Here is a 20771-nt window from a genome sequence, read left to right as displayed (position 1 = left end):
GAGTTGCTAATGAATGTACTACCTACACGAACAGAAAGGTTGGGAAAGTATATGGTGGCAACATGGATAATGTGCTACTGCCAACCAGAAGCCAGTTTATCCCATGCAATTCCCTGGTATTGCCTGAAGAGGAACATGGGAATAGATCAGAAGAATTACCTGTGAGGTAAAATTGAAGCTCTAGTCAAGACTATAAAACTAACTTTATAATATCTCAGGGTAAAACTAATATGGAACATAGAGTAATTTAGAAGAAAGCTTGGTTCTTTTCCAGGAAAAGTTAATAACTCACATAATAAGACATAATTAGTTTAGCAATTGGCTGTCCAAAGGGGAACATAAAATCTATTTAATTTGAGACATAATCAGATGGTTGAAGTTCAAAATCATAGATGTCTACATTCATTGATTCAAGCTATTGAGATCCTGCTACAGAGCAGTTACCATTTGAGAAACTAGGGTTCCTGAAGTAATTACAACAAAGTTCTCATATGGCCCATTATTGTGGGAGTTGACACTTTGAACTATAGATAGATGGGTAGATAGAGCATGATATTAATTGCTAAAGAAGAAAATATAAGAGAAGGAGATGGGAGAGTTCTTGTTGAAAAGGTTGTATTAGGTTCTCATGTAACCCATCTTCAGGGCAATCACTATCCACAAGAGAAAATCGCTTTCATTTTGAATCAATATCCACATTACTTGCCTTAACTGACCACTTTTTTTCAACAGCCAAGACTCTGGATCACTGACTTCAACTAGTTTGCAAAAGTTAAAACCATATTCCAAGGTATCACACCCATCACTAAGGACTAGCAAAAGAATCTCACATACGGTGTGACTGTACTCTCCATGGAACTCGGTCAGCAAGCTTTGCACTACTTCAGTGTCAGTACAGGAAGGGAACAGCTGCCCTGTTTTCTGTCTTTGCAGGGCAGTCTATATGTTGGGGTTGACTTAAGAACACATAGCATTTTTCTAATGACAGCACATATGTAAAGATATTCATGTTGTGCTTATAAACAGAAGGTTTTCTTGTTTTAACAAATGTTCACTTTCTTAGGTAGATCATGTCAAAATCCTTTTTGGGACATCTTTCATCATGGTCTGTGTGAGTTTAAATTCATTCAGGCAGTGTTGGAAGTGATTGTGAGAAAGATGATTAATTTATATTTCTATGTAGAGATGTCATTATTAACAGATCCCTGCAATACATGCAGCAATACACGATAATGCAAAAATGAATCCGTATGGATGATCTCTTTTATTGCCTGGGATTTTCCCTTTTTAAGGCTTCTTTGGAGGAATACAACTGTATATTTCATAAGGCTGCTCAAAAATAATTAAAAATCAATAAAACATTCCTGAAATAGTTACCCACATACATGGAATACATTTGTAAGGACTCAGTGTTTAGAGGAAGTGGAAGGCAGTCAAAACATTAGTAGGAGAATGAGAACTGAGAAAAAAATTTGAGACCATTTTTAGTTACAGCTACCTCAGCAGTAGCAAGAATTCTGTCTTGGATTGGAGCTACTATGGTGGATCAGAATTTATTGATATAGAATATAAAAACACATGTGAACATAAAAATTGGATTATAATGACATGTAATCTTCTACATTCTAAATTCTACAAATGGAAACATTTTCCTTTAGAGAATGATTTACTTTTTTAAAATGTTGGCTGTCTAGTAAATTTACATTACTTTAGGCAAAAGCTTAAGAACGGAGAAACTATTTGTTTCCTATTTCAGCTTCTGGCCCAAATGGGTCATATTTAGAATTCCCAGTCCCACTCTCCCAAACTAGGAATACACTAAATTTGTTCAGACACTTGATTTTGAATCCATTCTGAAATCAATGGAGGCCTGAGATACTATTTGTGTCCTGTGTATATTATCATTGGGGAATGAATATTTTCTCTAGAAATAAAAATAGTCCTAAAGTGTTGATGTGTTTGGGTGATAAAAATACATTCAGAAAGAAAATTTTACATCTGTGAGATAAGTTCCAAAAATGAAGCTAAAATATTAGTGTTGTATATCATACCTAAAATATCATATAAGAGTGTAGCCTAGATATTTGAGTAATGTGAAAGGAACTCAGTGAAAGAAAAAAAAAAGTAAGAAATAATCAAGTGCCCATAAAACCACATGGGAACAGCTGGATGCTCAGAGAGACGCTACTTAAGCTGAGATTTACATAAAAGGTCCACAGAGAAAGATTAGCCAGATATAATCAGAAAGGATTTGACATGTCTGTTTCTTGGCAAGCAGTTTAAAAGGCTATCATATAATTCTTCCCCAACTGTAACGCACAACTTTTTAAAATAAAGGAATTACTTCCAACATTTTCTTTGTTTTGCTCACACCGTACTGCTCTCCCTTGAGTGCCAAAAATAGGCACTCAAGGCACTTGTCAGTGTGATGCTTTAGGTAATCTCTTTCACTTCTTCTGTAGAGTAAAACTCCCAATATTGGTATTTTCTGATGCTATAATCACGTTCCCTCTTCTAAGCTGCCTCCAAGTGTCCCAGACTTTGCTTACAAGCCGTATCTACCTTTGTCCCTTAGGGTTTTTGAAACTGTTACTCTGCCTTCTTGAGTGGACTCATCCCCACTAATTATTGGGGGACACCTACTGAGATGGGGCAAGCCTGGGGCCAGCAGTACCAATGTTAGCTGTGCCCCTGCAAGATGTGGCACGCATTCAGGCACAGAACATGCTTATGCTGCAATGGAATGACTCTCTAGTTGCCCTACCAATGTGTGAAAAGTGTTCAGGCATAGGTATTATCTTACTCATCTATCAACTGAATATTTCACACAGTAAGTACACATTTAACTGTAAAAGAACAAACACATATGCCTTCCTTGAATTTCCAGAAGATTAGTCACATGCTTCTAAGTTCTTGGCAGTTTTCTGAAAGTCACTGAATGCCAATGTTTAAAGTATCAATGTAATTCTTACGTACCAAAAACTGAATTCACTTGTGTGAACAAATGAAACATGATCATCCATTCTTGTCTAAGCAGAAAACACTATGAAGTATAGAGTTAGCAGCTAACACTAGGATATGGTTGTATTTTGTAAATACTGTTACTTAGAAAGTGTGTGTTAATTTCCTTTGAAAACAACTGATTCTACATTTGCCAGTTTAATTGAGATCCCCCAGATTCACCAACAAATGAATGCTTTCAATTGCATTCTCATGATTTGTAGGTGTTAACTTCTCACTGAATGAGAAAAGGTTCTCACAAAGCTCTTACAAAAGTGAGTTATGATAGTCAGGCAATTAATATGGTCTGCTTTGAACAATTTTTTTTCTTAATACATCAAATTAATATACTGAAGTAAACATAATTGTTAAAATTTGTGCATATTGGATGATCCACTAGCATGAGATACACTTGATATTTTGCTTACAGAAAATAAGCTGTTTAATAAAGTTTGATATCTTTTTAAATAGCAACAGCAAATTTGAAGATGACAGTATGTTACTGAAAAGCAGTGGTTGCAAAATAGTTTTTGAAAAATGGAAGGTTCTAAGCAGTTTGCTTTTTGATTCTCAGGTTTTGCATCTGAAACTGTCTAGATGATACAACCCTAAGTGACCAGGAAAAGGTGGGTATCTGGATATTTGTGCAAGTTTCACTAGTGAGGAAGATTCCTGCAAACTTACACACTCTACTACCGTTATCTGTACAACATAAACAGCTCAAATTATTTTATGATCTTTATAGAAATGTTATGGCTATCTTTTCATTAACTGCCCTAAATGTGGCTGGAGCTGATTAGGGATTGACTAGAAACTTGACCAGGCAAAGGCCATCACACAGGTGTGAATGCCTTACTCTCCTGAAATGAGTGGACTTGACACCAAATCTGCTTCTCCTAAGAGACACACGAGGGACAACTGAACTTTAGCATTGAGTCATTCAGAGGATTCAGATGTCCCTGTCGTTGAGGACTGAGTTTTATGACATTCTCAGTGTAGAAAAGTGACAAGAGACACAGGAGATATTATACCATAATATTTTGGAGGAGGATTTCTTTCTTTTCTACAGTTGCCTGTAAATTTTTTTTTTTTATTCTGATCATCTTTACGTGCTTGATTAGGGCTCAAAGGGTCAAGGGCTACAGGAACGTGGGTAAGACCATTGTTTCCACATTCTCTTTTTCTTTCCTGTATGTGGGGGAAGGGGAGAGACAAAGGGAGAAGCCACACCCACCCTCCCACCCACCCCAGGTCCCCGATGTGAGGCATCTCCGAGGGCACTGTGCAAGTGGTTTCCATAGTTCAGCTGTCCTGAACTACTGTTTTGAACTGCTATTCTGAATTGCTCTCCATTCCAACAACAATGAAATCTCTTAAAAATTCACTGACTGACATAGTCCACCTTAGCATCTCTACTTGCCCAGATTTTTACTGCCAACACTTGGCTGGGCTAGTTGATCCATTTGTTCTGTCCTCTGTTGTGGTATCAGGTGTCCTCTGTAGGCTCCAATGTACTACCATATATTGCATGTGCACCTGGATATGCTGTCCACTGCTCCATCTAAGGCACTGAGGAGGCCCAGCTTTGACACTTGGACTCTACCATCAGACCATGGAACCTGCAATTCTCTTCATGGTTGGGGTACTGAGTCTGGTAGTATGACAGGGGGGATCCCCAAAGAAACTTAAAAGCGATCCCAGACCTAATTTTTGGGTGTGCTTGCCAATACACGGTCTGGCACAGTCTGTTTCCTCTATCAGCCTTTGCATATGCTGGTGGTTGCAATTGCTGGGTCAGTTCTGCCTCCAGCCTGGTCTTCTACACAAGTCAATGCATGTTGGAACCCATACCAATCCTGCCTATCACACACTTGGCCATGTAAACCAGTGGGAGCTGCAGCCTAGTTAGGGCAACTCCCAATAACCCCCGCCAGGCCTGCCCCCTGCCCTGGTTCCTGTGTTTGCCAGTATGTACAGCAGACTGGTCCAATCTGTTCCACAACCCATTCAGCTTTCTTATATGTCAATGGCCATTGGAGCCTAGTTCAACTCAACCAGCCTCACTATCCAGCCAACACACCTGACGACAGGTGCCACTCTCTAACCACGCTTGCCCCAGTCTTGGTTCTCATGTTTTTCAGTGAGAGTGGCAACCCAAGAGGGTGATACCCACTGTTTCCCTAATGGGCCCACTCTCACTCCCGGATCATGCACTCTTCAGATGTTTTTGCGGTTTGGCTTGACAGAATTAGCCCCTTGTGCTAGCATCTGCTAGCTGATGAGTGGGAGAGCCCAACAAACCCATACACACACTGACCTATGCTTGCACCAGTATGAACAGTCAGCACAGCCTCGCTCTTCCCTGGTTCGGCTCACATGAGGCCCACAGATGTTGTAGCTCTGCCGTGTCTGGTCTGACCCCATCCCAACTCACACTCTTCAGTGGGAGTGATGATCCAGAAGGGAGCCCACATTCTCCCTACCAGCTTTGCTCCCTCACCCCCAGGTCTTGTGTGTGCTGGTTGGGAGCCGCGGCCCAGTCTGGCATGCCTGCCTCACCTCAGACTTTGCCTGTGGGTGCTGTAGCCGGGCCTGGCCCGGCCCACCCCCAATTGCAGCTCAGGGTGGTGTGAGCTATAGCCTAGCCCAGCTCAGCCGGCACCCAGTCCAAGCCTTCATGTATACTGGTTTCTGTTGCGACCGAACCCGGCCCGACCCACACCCCATTCTGGTACTCAGATTCATTCACCAGCTGGTGATGTGAACTGGTCCTACCTGGTTCACGCCTGACCTATGCCGAATGTATGCTGCTGGGTACTGTTCCTTGGCCTGGCCTGAGCTGCTCCCTGTCGTGGTTCTTGTGCTCACCTGCATGGACTGTGTTCTGACAGAGGAGTTTCCCAGGCTCCTCCATCAGAACCTCTCCCAATGTCATATATTGTAGCTCAGGGTGGGTATATGGACCAGCCCTACTTAGTTCACTTCCTGACCTAGCAGGTATAATGTCATTTTCTGAACAGCCTTCAACCCATTCCGGTTATTACTGTTGGGTGTTACAGCCCAGTCTAGCCTGGCTCACATGCAGACACAGCTCACACCCGGCTCAGCAGGGGCAAAAACCTAGCCTAGCCTGTCCTACACCTACCCTGGTCCTTACGAATGCCAGTGGGTGCTGGGGTCTAGCCCAATCCGGCGCACTCAGCCCCACTCCACACTTGTGCCAAGGTATGCTGCAGCCATGTCAAGACAAGAATGTGGCTCCTATTCCAGGCCAGTGCTTACCAGTGAAAAGCACAACCCAGGCAGGGTACCCACTTAGCTCCCCAGTCAGGTCGGTTCCCAGCTATAGATCTTGCACGTGGCAGTGGTTGCTCTGGCCCAGCTTGGCACAGTCTCTCACCTCTCATGACCTTTGCCTTTGGATGCTGTAGCCTGGCCTGATCCAGCTTACCCCAAGTCCCACCACTCGCTGGTGGGTGCTGAAACCTGGCCCTGCTCTGTCTGCTCCCATCCCAGGCTCATACAAACTGGTAGGTGTGACAGCCTATCTGTACTTGACCTGTGCTCCAGCCTGGTTTCTGCTCTTGCCAGTGAGGGAAGTTTGGCTCGGCCCTGCCCAGTCTGCCCCCCTCCAAAACTAGCCCAAACATTAGCCAACAGTTGGAGTTACTCAGGCTGCCCAACACCCAGGCCTGGAACACGTGCTCACTAGCAGGAGCTGTTACTCCCAATAGGTTCCTCAAATTCCCAGGCTCCCCCACTAGGCCCGCTCCTTGACCCAGAGCTCACATGCTCCAGCAGGTACTAGGCCCTTGCCCGGCATAGCCTGCCACTCCATCTTGGCCTTTGTATGAGCTGGAGTATGTTGTGGCCTGGCCTGCTTTAGGCATGTTTTACACCCTGTTTTAGGATGCATGTGTGGGTGCTGCAGCCTGGACCTGCTCAGACTGTTTCCAGTCCCAGCACACGTGAGTGTTGGCAGGTTCCATGATCACTCCCAGCTCAGCCAATCACCACCCCAACTCTTAAGCTAAACAGCAAGACTTGTACTTCCACAGGGTTGGACCCATTTATTCCCCACAGAATCTACCCCCAAATCTGGTTCTCTCACATACTGGTTAGTGTCATGACCCTGCCTAACATGATCCATCCCCTGTTCTGACAGTCAGGTAGTGGGATCTAGCCCTGCCAGACAGGCCCCCAGCCATAGCTTTTGTGTGGGCTGGAGTGTGGTAGTCAGTGACGTTCTGCACTCAACAGACCATCTCAGGATTCCCATGTGGGCTGGTGAATCAGTCCGATCCATACATATCTTATGGACTCTCCCCTCCAAACCACCAGGTCTCAGTCCCCACGCTTGCCTGCAAGTTCAGTGACTCCATCGCTGGGAGTCACACAGGATTCCTCTCTTACCTATATGCACATTGGCCTTATTCATGGATGTCCCTAGGCAGCAATTACATACCCTAAAATCCCTAGAGCTCGTCACCATGCAGCCAGCAGGTGGACCTGGTGCTGCATGGCCTGCTGGCTGCCCAAAGCCCAGGACTCTCTCACTGAGTGGCAGTGCTGGCCGTGGCCAGAGTCCCAAGCATTGGGTCCAACCTGGCTCAGGTACCCTCGGCAGCCGCCATGCTGAGGGCTCCCTTTACCCAAGCCCTGTGCCCAAACTCCCCCTAGGCTCCTCCCACCACAAGGTAGTGACGGCAGGGTGAAGCCCTATGGTTTCCTTTTAAAATGATATGTTTATTGGGCCCGGCGGCGTGGCCTAGCGGCTAAAAGTCCTCACCTTGAAAGCCCCGGGATCCCATATGGGCGCCGGTTCTAATCCCGGCAGCTCCACTTCCCATCCAGCTCCCTGCTTGTGGCCTGGGAAAGCAGTTGAGGATGGCCCAATGCATTGGGACACTGCACCCGCGTGGGAGACCCGGAGGAGGCTCCAGGTTCCCGGCATCGGATTGGCGCACATCGGCCCGTTGCAGCTTACTTGGGGAGTGAATGATCGGATGGAAGATCTTCCTCTCTGTCTCTCCTCCTCTGTGTATATCTGGCTGTAATAAAATGAATAAATCTTTAAAAAATGGTATGTTTATTTCAAATATTCTCATTAAAGAATGGATGTGAGTTATGGAGAAACTAGGTTTTCAAAACTACATAGAGAAGCAAAGATTCCATGTGGACTTGAACATCCAATTCTGTGTTTAATGACACATGTACTCTGCTGGATAAAGATGCTCTTTGGTCAAACATATTTGGGAAATCTTGGGTAAGACAAAACAAAATAGAATTTTTTCCACAATTATTTTTGGGGTTGCACAAGTATGATGTGAATGTATACAGTGATACTCCAGAAAGAGGAAGTGACAGTGTAGGCCAAACGTCTTCAGTGCTGGAGCCTTCTCTAAAGTGCAGAATCTCGCAAGACTGATGTTTGGCAAAACACAGTTTAGAACCAACTGCCGTCTCATTCCAAATCAATGTGGTGGCTACTGACATTCTGCATTCCTGTCCTGTGTACGGCTCCAAGAGCATCACAAGAGAGGATCCAACTACAAAGTTACGTCTGGTCAGAAGGGATCACTTCAAAATCTTTATGCAATGTCCATGGAGACATGCCCTGAACCTCTAACGGTAAAACTTGTGGCACTTCATTTTACAGACAAAGGAGACGGAAAAAAGCATTATGTGTGAGTGTGTGTATATACATGTAGAAGAAAACAGAGATGTGCACACATATGTGCAAAACTTCATGTGCATGCATGAATCTTAACATGTTCAAATAATGTTCAAACTCAGCATTACAGAAAAGTAGGCTTTAAATCTTCAGCATTTTGAAAGATGTGAAAGGACTTTTTAAGTGATGTAGCTGAGGCCTGTTACACGGAAGGGGCATGTCCAATTTCACACCACCAACTAATATTAGACTTAAGTCTGGAATTTGCGTCTTTGAACTGTTTAACATTAAATAATCAGCAGATAAATTGATTATTCACATTTGACCAAAACAATTGTGTTCTTCAATGCTTTTTGATTCCAGCAAGCAAACCACCTTCATATGGATAATCTCTGAGGGATCTAAGCTACCATTCCTTCTCAGCCATAGTTTCCAACATGATGTTTTGCTGGCTGCACACCACTAGGCAGCCTGGGTTTCTCACTTCTCCCGGCCTTCCTTCAGCCTCAGAAGCTCAGATAAGCAGTCCTATAGTCCCGGTACAAAAATCTTCTCTTATCAACCACTGTGACCCCTGTATCTCTGCTAGTATTGCAGAGAAAGACTTTATTTATTTATTTATTTATTTATTTATTTATTTATTTAAGACCTTCCCTGGCACCCCATTCCTTACTCAACAAATATCTATCTTACATGTATTTCTTTGAGAAGTGATTTTCTCTCTCCTATTTGACTCTGAACTCCTTAGGGTTAAGGTCTACATCAGATTTATTTTTAGTTCCCTCAGCATCTGTCACACTTTCCTGAATGTTGTATATCCTAAATAAATACTCATTGAAGGAATAAGTGAATAATGTCCAAACATGAAGGTCAGGAAAATCTTTGTGGCTATTTTCCATTTGAAGTGATGAAACCATCATAGTTAAAAGATTGATCAGTTCCTAAGTAAGTATAATTTAATAAGCAGAGTGGATTCTGGTTCTGATTTGTGAGAGAGCCTCCATGTTGTTTCATGTTGCTAAAGTACACAAACAAGGAAGAATTTTGTACTTGAAAACTTTCCTTCTCTTTCTCTCCTTTCGTTCTCTCCTTTCTTTCTCTCTTTTCTTTCTCTTTCTCTTCCTTCTTTTCTTTCTTTCTTTCTTTCTTTCTTTCTTTCTTTCTTTCTTTCTTTCTTTCCTTCCTTCCTTCCTTCCTCCCTCCCTCCCTCCCTCCCTTCTCTCTCTCTTTCTCTCTCTCTCTTTCTTTCTTTCTTTCTTTCTTTCTTTCTTTCTTTCTTTCTTTCCCTCTCTCTCGCTCTCTCTCTGTTTTAAGAAATCTATAGGCCCTTTGTAACATGCTCATCTGTACAGAACTTGAAAGGCTTGTTGTACACTCTAGCCTCGGTTGTATGGCATCACTGCCCTGTCTATGGCACTTATATTCATACAATTTAAAAATGCTAGTGAGTGCAGGTTGTGTCAATTTGCATTAAATGAGAACTAGGTGGTACTATAAACCCACAATGTTCTAAACATGCATTAAAGACTCGGTAATTATCTGCTTATCTTTTTTAAGGTCAAAAGGAGAAAAAACATTAATAGTTTAAAAATTCAGTGTCAAGGAAAAGCTACTATCTTTTTGCACTTGATAAGTTAGTACGGAGTCAGAAAACGTCCTCTGTAAAAAGTCACAGGTAAACGTGTGTGTGACTTTGTATGTTACACTCAGTTTCTGCAGCAACTACTCAGCCTTAACACTGCATGAACAAAAGCAGCCACTGACAATGGAGAAATGAATGAGAGTGACTGTGCTCCAATACACTTCATTATAGATACTGAAATTTGAATATCATGTAATTCACACACACCATGAAATCACATTCTTTTGTTTTCTTTTTATCCAACCATTTGCCAAAGTATACCAAAGGACTACATAAAAGTCCTATGTGATGCTGCAGGACTTTGGCTTTCCATAAAAACTGCCTCCACTCCCATTTTATCACCCCCATGCAACAATCAAATGGTAATTCTTACATAAAATATCAAAAAAGGACTTGTCAGAGATAATGAAGCTGGAATAAGACAGAACAGTTAACTGTTGCTGACGGTATGCTAGAGTTTTTTAAGCGACCAGGATGGTACCCTGCTGGTCCTGCCCTCAGACCAGACAGGGTCTCCCTAAGAAGCCGAGGAACTTGACTGGTCTATAAGATGCTGGACTCTATGTTTGGTATATGCTAGCAATGAGGGAATCTCAACTGAACTTGAAATGTGGTTATGGAACAAGGTGGAGGAATCCACCATGGTGGGAGGGTTTGGGGAGGGTGGGGAGAATCCCAGTACCTATGTAACTGTGTCACATAATACAATGTAATTAATGAATAAAAAAAAAGACAGAATGATATGTAGACTTTTTACATGTTGTGTGAGTCCAGAACAAAAGGACTGGATGATTCAGGGCATTACAACAAAAGGGAACTCTGAACTAGTGACACTCAGTTAGAGTGCGGTCACTATCCTTGATGAGCCTCCAGCCAAATTCCTAAAATGGATATTTTCTTAGATATGTCCAATTTGTTTTGTGTTCATTCATCTGGAAAACATTGGCTGAGGGTTTTATTCTGTCTGGGGTTCCTGTATACCGCATGGAACTGAAATTCTCTGGCAGACGTCAGACACGGCTTCTGTGTATTAGGAAGAAGTACAAGAAACTAACAACCTCAAACTCCAAGCCTATTCTTTTGTCACAGCCAGGCTCAGACATTCCATGTCTGAGCTGAGTTCATGGAAGAGACAGAAGCGTTGGGGTAGCTGAGGTTGGCCAAGTGAATCTGCTATCAGGAGCCCAAATGAAACAGGATGTTCAAACTCATACTGAGAACATCATCTTATTTAATTAATAGAAAATTTTAAACATGTACTGGTCATCGTGACTTAGGTTTATCATGAGGCAAAATTTCCAATATATTTAAACATTAAAAAGCTCCATAGTCTTTTGACCCCTTAAGTTTTCCTGGGAAACATTCCAAAAGTTCTTGATGTTAGAATCTGAACAGTGAGTGAAGAATGCATTAAAACATCTGTAGGGGCAAAATCCTTACAAGGAGCAAAGAGAAAACAGGCCCACCTTCTGGACACCAGAGCACATACATAGCCAAGCAGCTCTGCTTTATATACAGACATGAAGCTATGGCCTGTCTTCGATGACAAACCCAGAGCTGTTCGCCTCATCAGAAGCCTATATTTACACTTTTGCAGCCCTCACCCCATCCCTTGTGGCGTAGGACATACAGCCATATACAGGCAAACTAGAGGGAAGAATGCAGGAACACAGTGGGAAAATCACTAATGGTCCACTCAGGGACTAAAGCTTTGGCCCTGGCCTCATTAGTAGTACCCTCTAATTTTTGGGACTTGTCAGCCACAGGCTTGTAGTAGAGGAGCCTTTAGGGCATTCAGACAGAAAAGAAATCAGGCTGCAGAGAAGGTTTCCACTGCAACTGAATATCCACAGAAAAGCTACAACAAAATACATCTCCAGATTACAGATCCCTCTTTCGAGGCTACTAGAGCCTGACAGGGAATATGCTGTGGCCTAAGGGAAACAATGTTAAAAAACCACGTGCACAGCACATTTTGGAGGATCCACGGCAGCATGGATTTACTGGTATGATAAGTTCTATCCTAGTGCCCTGGAAAAGTTAATCCTTTTACAAAACACACCTGGCCTTCTTGTCGTTGGCATTAGGTATTCTGTTTTCCCAGAAACTATTAAGATCAATGCACTGCTCATTTCTGTACCTGATATCAATTATAATGAAAGTTGGCAAATATAAATGGAACATTTGAAGATGTGTAGAGATTTCCAGACCTATTAAAACCCAGAGAAAGAGCAGGTCCTCCCTTGGCCACCTGGTTGGCAGGCCCAGTGTGCAATGTAACACTACAATAAGATGTCACAAACCAGATGACAAGACAATCCTTAATTTGAAACTCCCTTCTGAAAGAGGCAGAGTTTCTAAGGAGTATTATATTTAAAAGAGTGCTGTTCAGCTTGTTTATAATTTAAGAGTCTCTATGTCAGCTAAGAAATTTTTTGCTGAATATATTTTATGAACTTTTCATTAACAGAAGTTTGATTCCTTGATGCCAAGGTGCTAAACTTCCCACGTGGCTGGAAATCACTTGGCACAGTTTCAGCCATTTATATCCCTGTCATAGGCCCAAAGTTGCAATTAAAAATGGAATCCTTTTAGCATGTGCACAACCTAAAAGCTTGAAATATTATGCATTAAATATAGTTATAATAGAACTTGGCAGTTATTCATTGATAGAACATATTAATTTATGTATCCTTGTTACAACTTGCGGCATTTCCTCATCAGGGACATGGAAAAACTATAGCTTAGTCCCTGCTCATAGGAGAGTACTGTTCTTGCTTGGTGGTTTTCTTAAATATATTTGAATTGTCATTAATACATATTGATTTAAAATCCAAAGTCTCTTTTATGATCTTAGTTTTACACGTTCATGGAGTCCATTAAAATGAAAATTTGCTACTAATAAAAACAATAACTTACTTCACGGGATTACTCTTAGGTTTTGCCTTTTCAACAGCCTGTAAACAAAAGGAAAAAAATGCAATTAGACAATATTAGCAGGCATAATCTTTCAACTAGTTATCAAGACAGTAAGTAATACAAAACGCTCTTCGGAAACACAGGAAGCTAACCGAAGCAGGCTGCTGCAGATAAGCAGTCTGGAGTCTCAGCAAGCAACTTTCCTCTCCCTGGGAACATGTTTACCTGTCTAAGTGCAGCTTTCAAATACAGCACGTATTGCTTGAGCTGCTTGCCAGGTTCATCCGAGGTGACGCAAGTGGGCTTTTAGGAGCAGAACTAGGTCGTCCTTCCGCATTTTGACTCTAACCTTCCCCCATGTTGGCCCTATTAAGTTGTAATGTGAGGTGGGGAGAATGTTTGCAATAACATCCTGGATTTTGCAATCTGTAGTAGGGAACTCTCCACCCTGGCATTACTAGTGACACCAGACCATAGTTGCTCTGTGAAACAAAGGCCAAAATATCCCAAATCATTTTTAACAGAAATCACAAAAGGGCAAGAAATGACCCAATGCTGAGATTAACTTCCTCCGATAGAACTTTTAAGAAAATACACACAAAATCATCAAAATGAGGATATCTCTGGGTCTCTCGGCCTGTGTCACCTTAGACGTGGAGCCTGGTTCCAGTTTATTGCTGAGTTCATTGATCTGTGTACAGTCCATTTATCATTCATGAAAAGAGCTAGTGATCTTCGCAGTATATGAGAAGAAACAACTGAGATCATCTGTCAACAGCCCTCTTACTTCTGCTTCCCTCTCCACAGGGATTTCATCTCCTTCGATTCTTCTGGAATTAAAATGTTGCTAAGCAACACAGCTGGGGGCGCTGATGGCAGAATGGCTACATTCTATCAAACTGTTTAAGCACCTGGAGGGTTTTAAGGATGATTTTTTTTCATACTTCTGTAGAATAATTATGTAATCAGAACCAAACCTGTACTCTCCTAGACTGTTTCACACTATAGGAATAACATTTAATGAGTAGAAAATTGAAGCAGCCATTTGACAACCCTTGGGTTGTTCAGACGTTCTTAAAACCATTCGTTAGGGCCCTGGTCTATATTTGTGAGTTGTAGAGATGAGTAAAGGCTTAAGAGAAGAAGAGAACACTGTCATAAATTACACTGCACTTTGAACAGAGAATACACAAACAGTGGACTTCACATTTTCCGTGACCAGTATCATTCAGCACACTGATCCCCTCTGTGCACAGCAACTCAATTGACTAAAAGCAATTAAAAATACGTGAGACACTTTCTAAGCTTACATGTTAGTGTTAGAAACTCAAGTCTTTCTCATATATTAAATCTCAGGTTGTGTTGCAAGTTAAACCCACTAGTGATTAGTCACTTTGGATTGATTGGTCAAAATCATTTCCCACCGTGTATGAGGTTGACTTTTGGAATGTGTTACTAAGAAAGCTGGAAACTATAAGTGAAAAATAGAAAACAAATACGTGGTTTTCTCAACTCACTTCTTTTATTTATCTATGATATGAAATCCTATCTCTGTGCGAGCCCATGTAGGGGTGTTAACATCACTCAGGAAGTTTCTTGCAGGAATGATGCTAGCAAAGAGTGGCGGGCTGGCCATCACTAGGGGTCTGAGGTCCGTTTGCACATGCACTCATCTCTATGCCCCTGTCACTCTCACAGTTTATCACTTGTATCCCTCACACCGTGCTTTTTGGGAAAAGCTGCGGTAGTGAAACAAAGACATGCCACTGTGGAAATCACATGAATTTACTTTTTTTTTTCAATCCATTAAAACCCACACAAATGTGCCAGGTGCGGTAGCCTACTGGCTAAAGCCCTTGCTTTGCACACTTGGGGTCCCATATGGGCACTGATTCATACCCCAGCAGCCTCGCTTCCCATCCAGCTCCCTGCTTGCGGCCTGGGAAAGCAGTTGAGGACGGCCCAAAGCCTAGGGACCATGCACCCATGTGGGAGACCCGCAAGAGGCTCGTGGATCCAGGCTCTTGGCTTCAGGCTCTTGGCTTCAGATTGGCACAGCTGTGGCCATTGCGGGTACTTGGTGAGCCTCTCTGTCTCTCCTTCACTATATAAATCTGACTTTCCAGTAAAAATAAATAAACCCTTAAAAAACCTGAACAACTGTTTCTTAGAAGACTTGAGTCATCATAAGCAGGTGCTGTGTTCAAGTGGCATCCTTTTAAAGCATGTTGGAAGTGACAGGATGAGCATGCCACTGGCAAAAGATGGGAGCTGAGAAAGTGACATTGCTTAGCCTAGTTTTTATTCTGGAACATGACTTTTGAAAACACCCTCTTTGCTCCATGCTTTGTAGCTGTCAATTAGATTTAGTTCTTTTTTCTCTGACCAGGAAGAGCACATTCATGTTTGAGGCGAGTTTCTTTGAAACACAGATCTTTTTATATAGCCATCATAGGAAAATAACTCGTTCAAGTTAATTTTTCTATGTTGCTTAGCTATTGATTGAAAATATCTATGCTGAAAGGATTTCTTTGGAAATGAAGCTGTGATCGTTCTGACATCCCCACAGCACTAGTCAGATAGAAGTATTCATGTTCTCCAGCTGTGCTCATCACCTTGATTTTCTAAACCTAACAGTGGCAGGGAGAAGCTTCTAGATGACGAAAGCTCATGAATTGTGTAGCTGGGCTTTGTTTTAGGAATGTAAATAAGGAATTATTATTATACGAAGAAGCTTTGAAGAAAAGTTTTAAACTGAATTATTTGTGTGCCAATAATATATGCCTTTAAGGTATAAGGGTTATTCTATAAAACACACAAGAATAAAATTTCTCTGTTGAAGTGATGGGATGCGAGAAGACAATCTCAGTTTCCAAACACATGTACCACACTATAAAACATGCTAAAGAAACAGGCAAATTAAAAGGAAATGACAGTGTAATTCACTAAGGATTAAGTCAAGCACACATTGGAATTACAACTCTGTTTGAATCTCAAAATATACATCAGAGGCTAGACATTTACATTATTTTGCACTAATTTATAATATCTATTAGTTTTTTTAAAGACTTACTTTGTGTTCTTATTTTATGAGATTTTTTCCTAACACATTGATCTCATCACTGAGGAAACTCTAGCATAAATAATGGTGCTAAAATGTGTTACAAAGCAAAAGAATGCACTCCCATTTGATTTGATGACAGGCAACAGGCTATGGTGGAAAGTCACTATACAAAAATTAGAAATTTGGATTCCATTGCCAACTCTTCCACTTACAGCACTGCCAAAGCACTTGCACTTTTGAAACGTTTTTTCACTTGCAAAATGTATATGATCATTCCAGCCCTGTCTACATCAAGGGATGTTATGAGTAGCTAACACTAACAGTAGTTTTCCAGAAACCTCAGTATTCCACACCATCACACTGTATCTCTGTCATGAGCATTTTCCACATGGTTAGTGGGTTTACTGAACAGTGGTCTGGTTGCAGTATCAAATCTAAGTAGTGATTTCAACAAAGGTTACTCCATATCACTACTTCTGGAATGCACAGAAAACTTCTACCTGTGAAGGCCAGCATGTGGAAAACTTCTATGTGTTCCGATGGTATATGGTCTCATAACATAACATCAGGCCTTTCGCATTAACCCTGGGAGTTTGTGGTCAGAAGGGCAGGGAACGAGAGGTGAACATGAGCAGCAGAGATGCATGTGCACACAGTAAATTGTTCCCCACTCCACACTCGCCAACCGACCTTTTTCTCTAACCCTGGGATGATCCCTTCTTGTTTTCTGGTGCTCCTTCCTTTAGTAGCTCTCCCTTCACACCTCACTCCACCAAGGCAATTTGTTATGTCGTTGCTAATATTTGGCTAAAAGGGTGGGGCAGTCCTGAGTATCCATGTGCCTGTGGTATCATGAGAGTTTATATGTCAGGCAGAAGGCACTTCAATGATTGCAAGGAGTATTTATAAGTTGATTTCTCTCTCATAACAAGCACTGCACTTTTTGAGATATCCTGATATGAGCAAATTTATTTCCTCTAGAGGAATGATGTGGCTAAGGACAGACTCACAGTTGCTCACCCATTAAATTCATATTCCTTAAAATAGGAAGAAATTTGTCTTTCTTTTATGTGGTGAAACTTTGTGCTGCACTGAAGCTAAAGTGACTCTCAGTCAACATCGGATTAACAGACCCATGTAATGTAGAGGTAGTACCCAAAAGAGCTAGAAAAAAAAGGATGGGAAGCTGGTGATATGGTGTACTAGGCTAAGTCTCTGACTGTGGTGCTGGCATCTCATATGGGTGCCAGTTCCTATCCTAACTGCTCCACTTCTGATCTATCTCTTTGCTTGGGAAACCAGCAGAGGATGGCCCAATGTCTTGGGACCCTGCACCTGTGTGAGACACCTAAAAGAAGCTCCTGGCTCCTGGCTTCGGATCAGCTTAGTTCTAGATGTTGAGGCCATTTGGGGAGTGAACCAGTGGAAGGGAGATCTTTCTCTTTGCCTCTCCTTTTTGTCTGTAAATCTGACATTCAACTAAAATAAATAAATCTCTGCAAAAGAGGATGCAAATTAAGTCTCTGTCAGGGAGCAGGTTAAGCCACTCCTTGTGATGTTGACACCTCATATGGGCGTGCTGGCTGGAGTCCTGGCTATTCCACTTCAAATATACCTTCCTGCCAAAGAATTTAGGAAGGCAGCAGAAGTGGCCCAAGTGTGTGGAGGATTTCCACTGTTGTCAGAAACTAGCATGGGTCCCAGACTCCCCTGGCTTTGGGCTGGCACCCAGACCTGGCTATTGTGGCTGTTTGGGGAGTAAACCAGTAGAGAAAGATCTTTCTCTCTACCCCTCCCTCCCTTTAAACTAATTAACTCATCAAATAAATAAACCATTTTAAAATGAGGTAGCCATCTCTTGAGACCCATCCACTGTAATATAGGAGAGATCGCATTTCATTCTTTTTACATTTAATTTCATTTACCTGATTAGAAAGTATATTTTTATTTGAGAGCGGAAGGGAAGGAGGTAGAGAAGGAGATAGAGGTTGAGAGAGATACAGAAGAAGTGGGAGACAGATGGAAGGGGACAGAGAATAGTCCCACCTTTGGGTTCACTCCCAATTACCTACAATGAGTGACGCTGGGTTAGGACCAAGTCCGAAGCCAACAATGATCCTGATCACTCACATGAGCAGAGGGACCCAATCATTCCAGCGTCAAAATGTCTCCCAGGGTCTGCATTATCAGGAAGCTAAAGTCAGGAGGCAGAGTCCTGAGATGGACACAGGTACCTGATTATGGGAGACAGACATCTTAAGTAGGCTCTTAACTACTAAATGTCGACCCTGGTATCATGTTTCTTTTTTTCCCAAGATTTATTTATTTTTATTGGAAAGGTGGATATACAGAGAGGATGAGAGACAGAGAGGAAGATCTTCCATCCGATGTTTTACCCCCCAAGCGGCCACAATGGTTGCTGAGCCAATTCAAAGCTAGGACCCAGGAGCTTCTTCCAGGTCTCCCCCATGGGTGCAGGGTCCCAAGGCTTTGGGCCGTCCTCAACTGCTTTCCCAGGCCACAAGCAGGGAGCTGGATGGGAAGCAGGGCCACCTGGATATGAATCGGCTTCCATATGGGACCCCAAGCGTGCAAGGCAAGGACTTGAACCATTACACTATCGTGCTGTGCCCAGTATCATGTTTCTTTAGAGTAAAGATGTTACATATTAAAGCACTTAGAAGCTTCATCAATTATGTATAAGTCATATTGTATAATGACTAAATATTTCCAAAAGTTTTTTTATGGGTTAATCCTGTCCCAGTGCCATCAATTAATATTCTAACCCAATAGACATGAATGGTTACAGAAAATGTAGCAAACCTTTTGGGTTTTTAAGAAGCATTATCTGCACTGAATAATTTCATGAATGTAAATGGAATTGTAAGGTATGTGTGCATGCTTACATAATACTCTGTACCAGATGTGCATGTATGTGTGAGTATATTCCCATATTGATTGTAACATATATGTAAACATATGTTACCTCAACTGGATAAATAAAGCTATTAACACATAAAAAAAGAAGCATTATCTGAACATTTATATCTAGATTTATGACATTAGCCCCCTCCTGAGAGTTGTAGGAAACAAACTCAATGCAATGTTTCCTTTATGTTGAGGTGATCAAAGTGAGCTCTTAGATGGCCTAGAGATATTGTAGCAGTGGTCTCGTTTAATAAGATTATTTATTCAGGTACTTTTTTATAATCAATACTAATGCTGTCAGTCAAGCTTGAAATGTGATTTTATTTATATTAATCTATATGGCTTTAAATGTCCTGATCATAATGTTTTACTGAAATTGTACTAGCAGACACATCCAAGCTGGATATCTACATTTCTTAATTTAAACGGGGCAAGTTAATCATTCAGATAACTTAAATAATAGGGAAACAAAGCAGAAAAAAAATGAATCAAGAACAATTTATCACTTTGACTTTTGCTTTTTGGAATTGCACAGAGTTATTTGGTGAGACAGAACTCTACCCTAAACTAAGAGCATGTATTGGTGAATTGTATTGATTACCTCAGTTCAGAAGAGAAACTCCTATAACAACAAATGAACTCATCATTACAGTATTCAGATGGCCTAAAATCAATATCAATACTTTGGTCAGATCAATTAAAGAGACATATACTGAGAACACTTGACCAAATATAAAAAATGAGCTGCTTAAATACAGCATTATATAGATTTCACAGGAATGAGGAAAATGGCAAGAGGCATTGCACTCTGTAGGCTGAGGATATACTATTAGAATGGTTGATTAAGAGGAGAAAGGTGACTCAACTTTTTGTAATACCTGAATGTTTTTCTGAATTTCTAATTTCACAACCACGGGCTACACATTAAGATGTCATCTGCTATTTTAAACCTCTGGATAAGAACTTGGAGGGATAAATGGAAATGTTCCGCATTTGAACCTAGAGCCTCAAGGAAATCAAACCATATCGCCAAATCTTTACAGCAGTGGGATTTCCAAAGTTTTACTGAATGTATTTTTATATACATCAATGGAACATGCCTGTGTTAGACATACAGGGGTAAGAATCTAATTCTGATGGGCAGTGATCGAGAGAAAAAATTTTCAGGTGGAGGGAACTGTATTTTCCCCTCAACACTCACTTAATAAACATTGTTCAGAACAATGAATACAGCTAATAAGGCAGTCGAAGGCCTTCACATTGTGCTGTGGACCTTAAAGAATGCTGAATGACTCAAAGACACAAATGGAGGAAACCAGTGGACACCAATAGAAGAGATACACTTCATGCATGTGTGTCTCTGGATCCATGGTGCAATTCCTCACAGTTTGATTACCTCCCTTTAAAAATCCTACCCCATTTTATGCTGTGTTCTAAAATGAATTCCTTAAGGCCACACTTTGGCCATGTCTCTTTTTCTCAAAATCCTTTAAGGTTTCCCCTTGCTCATAGGATTACATTTCTACTCAAGATTCTACTGTGGT

General features: G+C 41.6%; 1 protein-coding gene across 1 annotated transcript in view; it reads right to left on the bottom strand.

Annotated features, from left to right (window-relative positions):
* AFF2 (ALF transcription elongation factor 2) overlaps nucleotides 1-20771 on the bottom strand; it is a 484531-nt gene that overhangs the window by 82288 nt on the left and 381472 nt on the right. Inside the window, exon 9 of the mRNA XM_058659060.1 lies at nucleotides 13236-13273. Coding sequence (XP_058515043.1) covers nucleotides 13236-13273 — 38 coding nt within the window. The remainder of the gene's footprint in view (nucleotides 1-13235; nucleotides 13274-20771) is intronic.

Source organism: Ochotona princeps, chromosome X (genome assembly GCF_030435755.1).
Source record: "Ochotona princeps isolate mOchPri1 chromosome X, mOchPri1.hap1, whole genome shotgun sequence".
Taxonomy (NCBI): Eukaryota; Metazoa; Chordata; class Mammalia; order Lagomorpha; family Ochotonidae; genus Ochotona; species Ochotona princeps.
The sequence above is the reverse complement of the archived record's forward strand: the minus strand, read 5'-3'. Positions and strand labels throughout refer to the sequence as shown.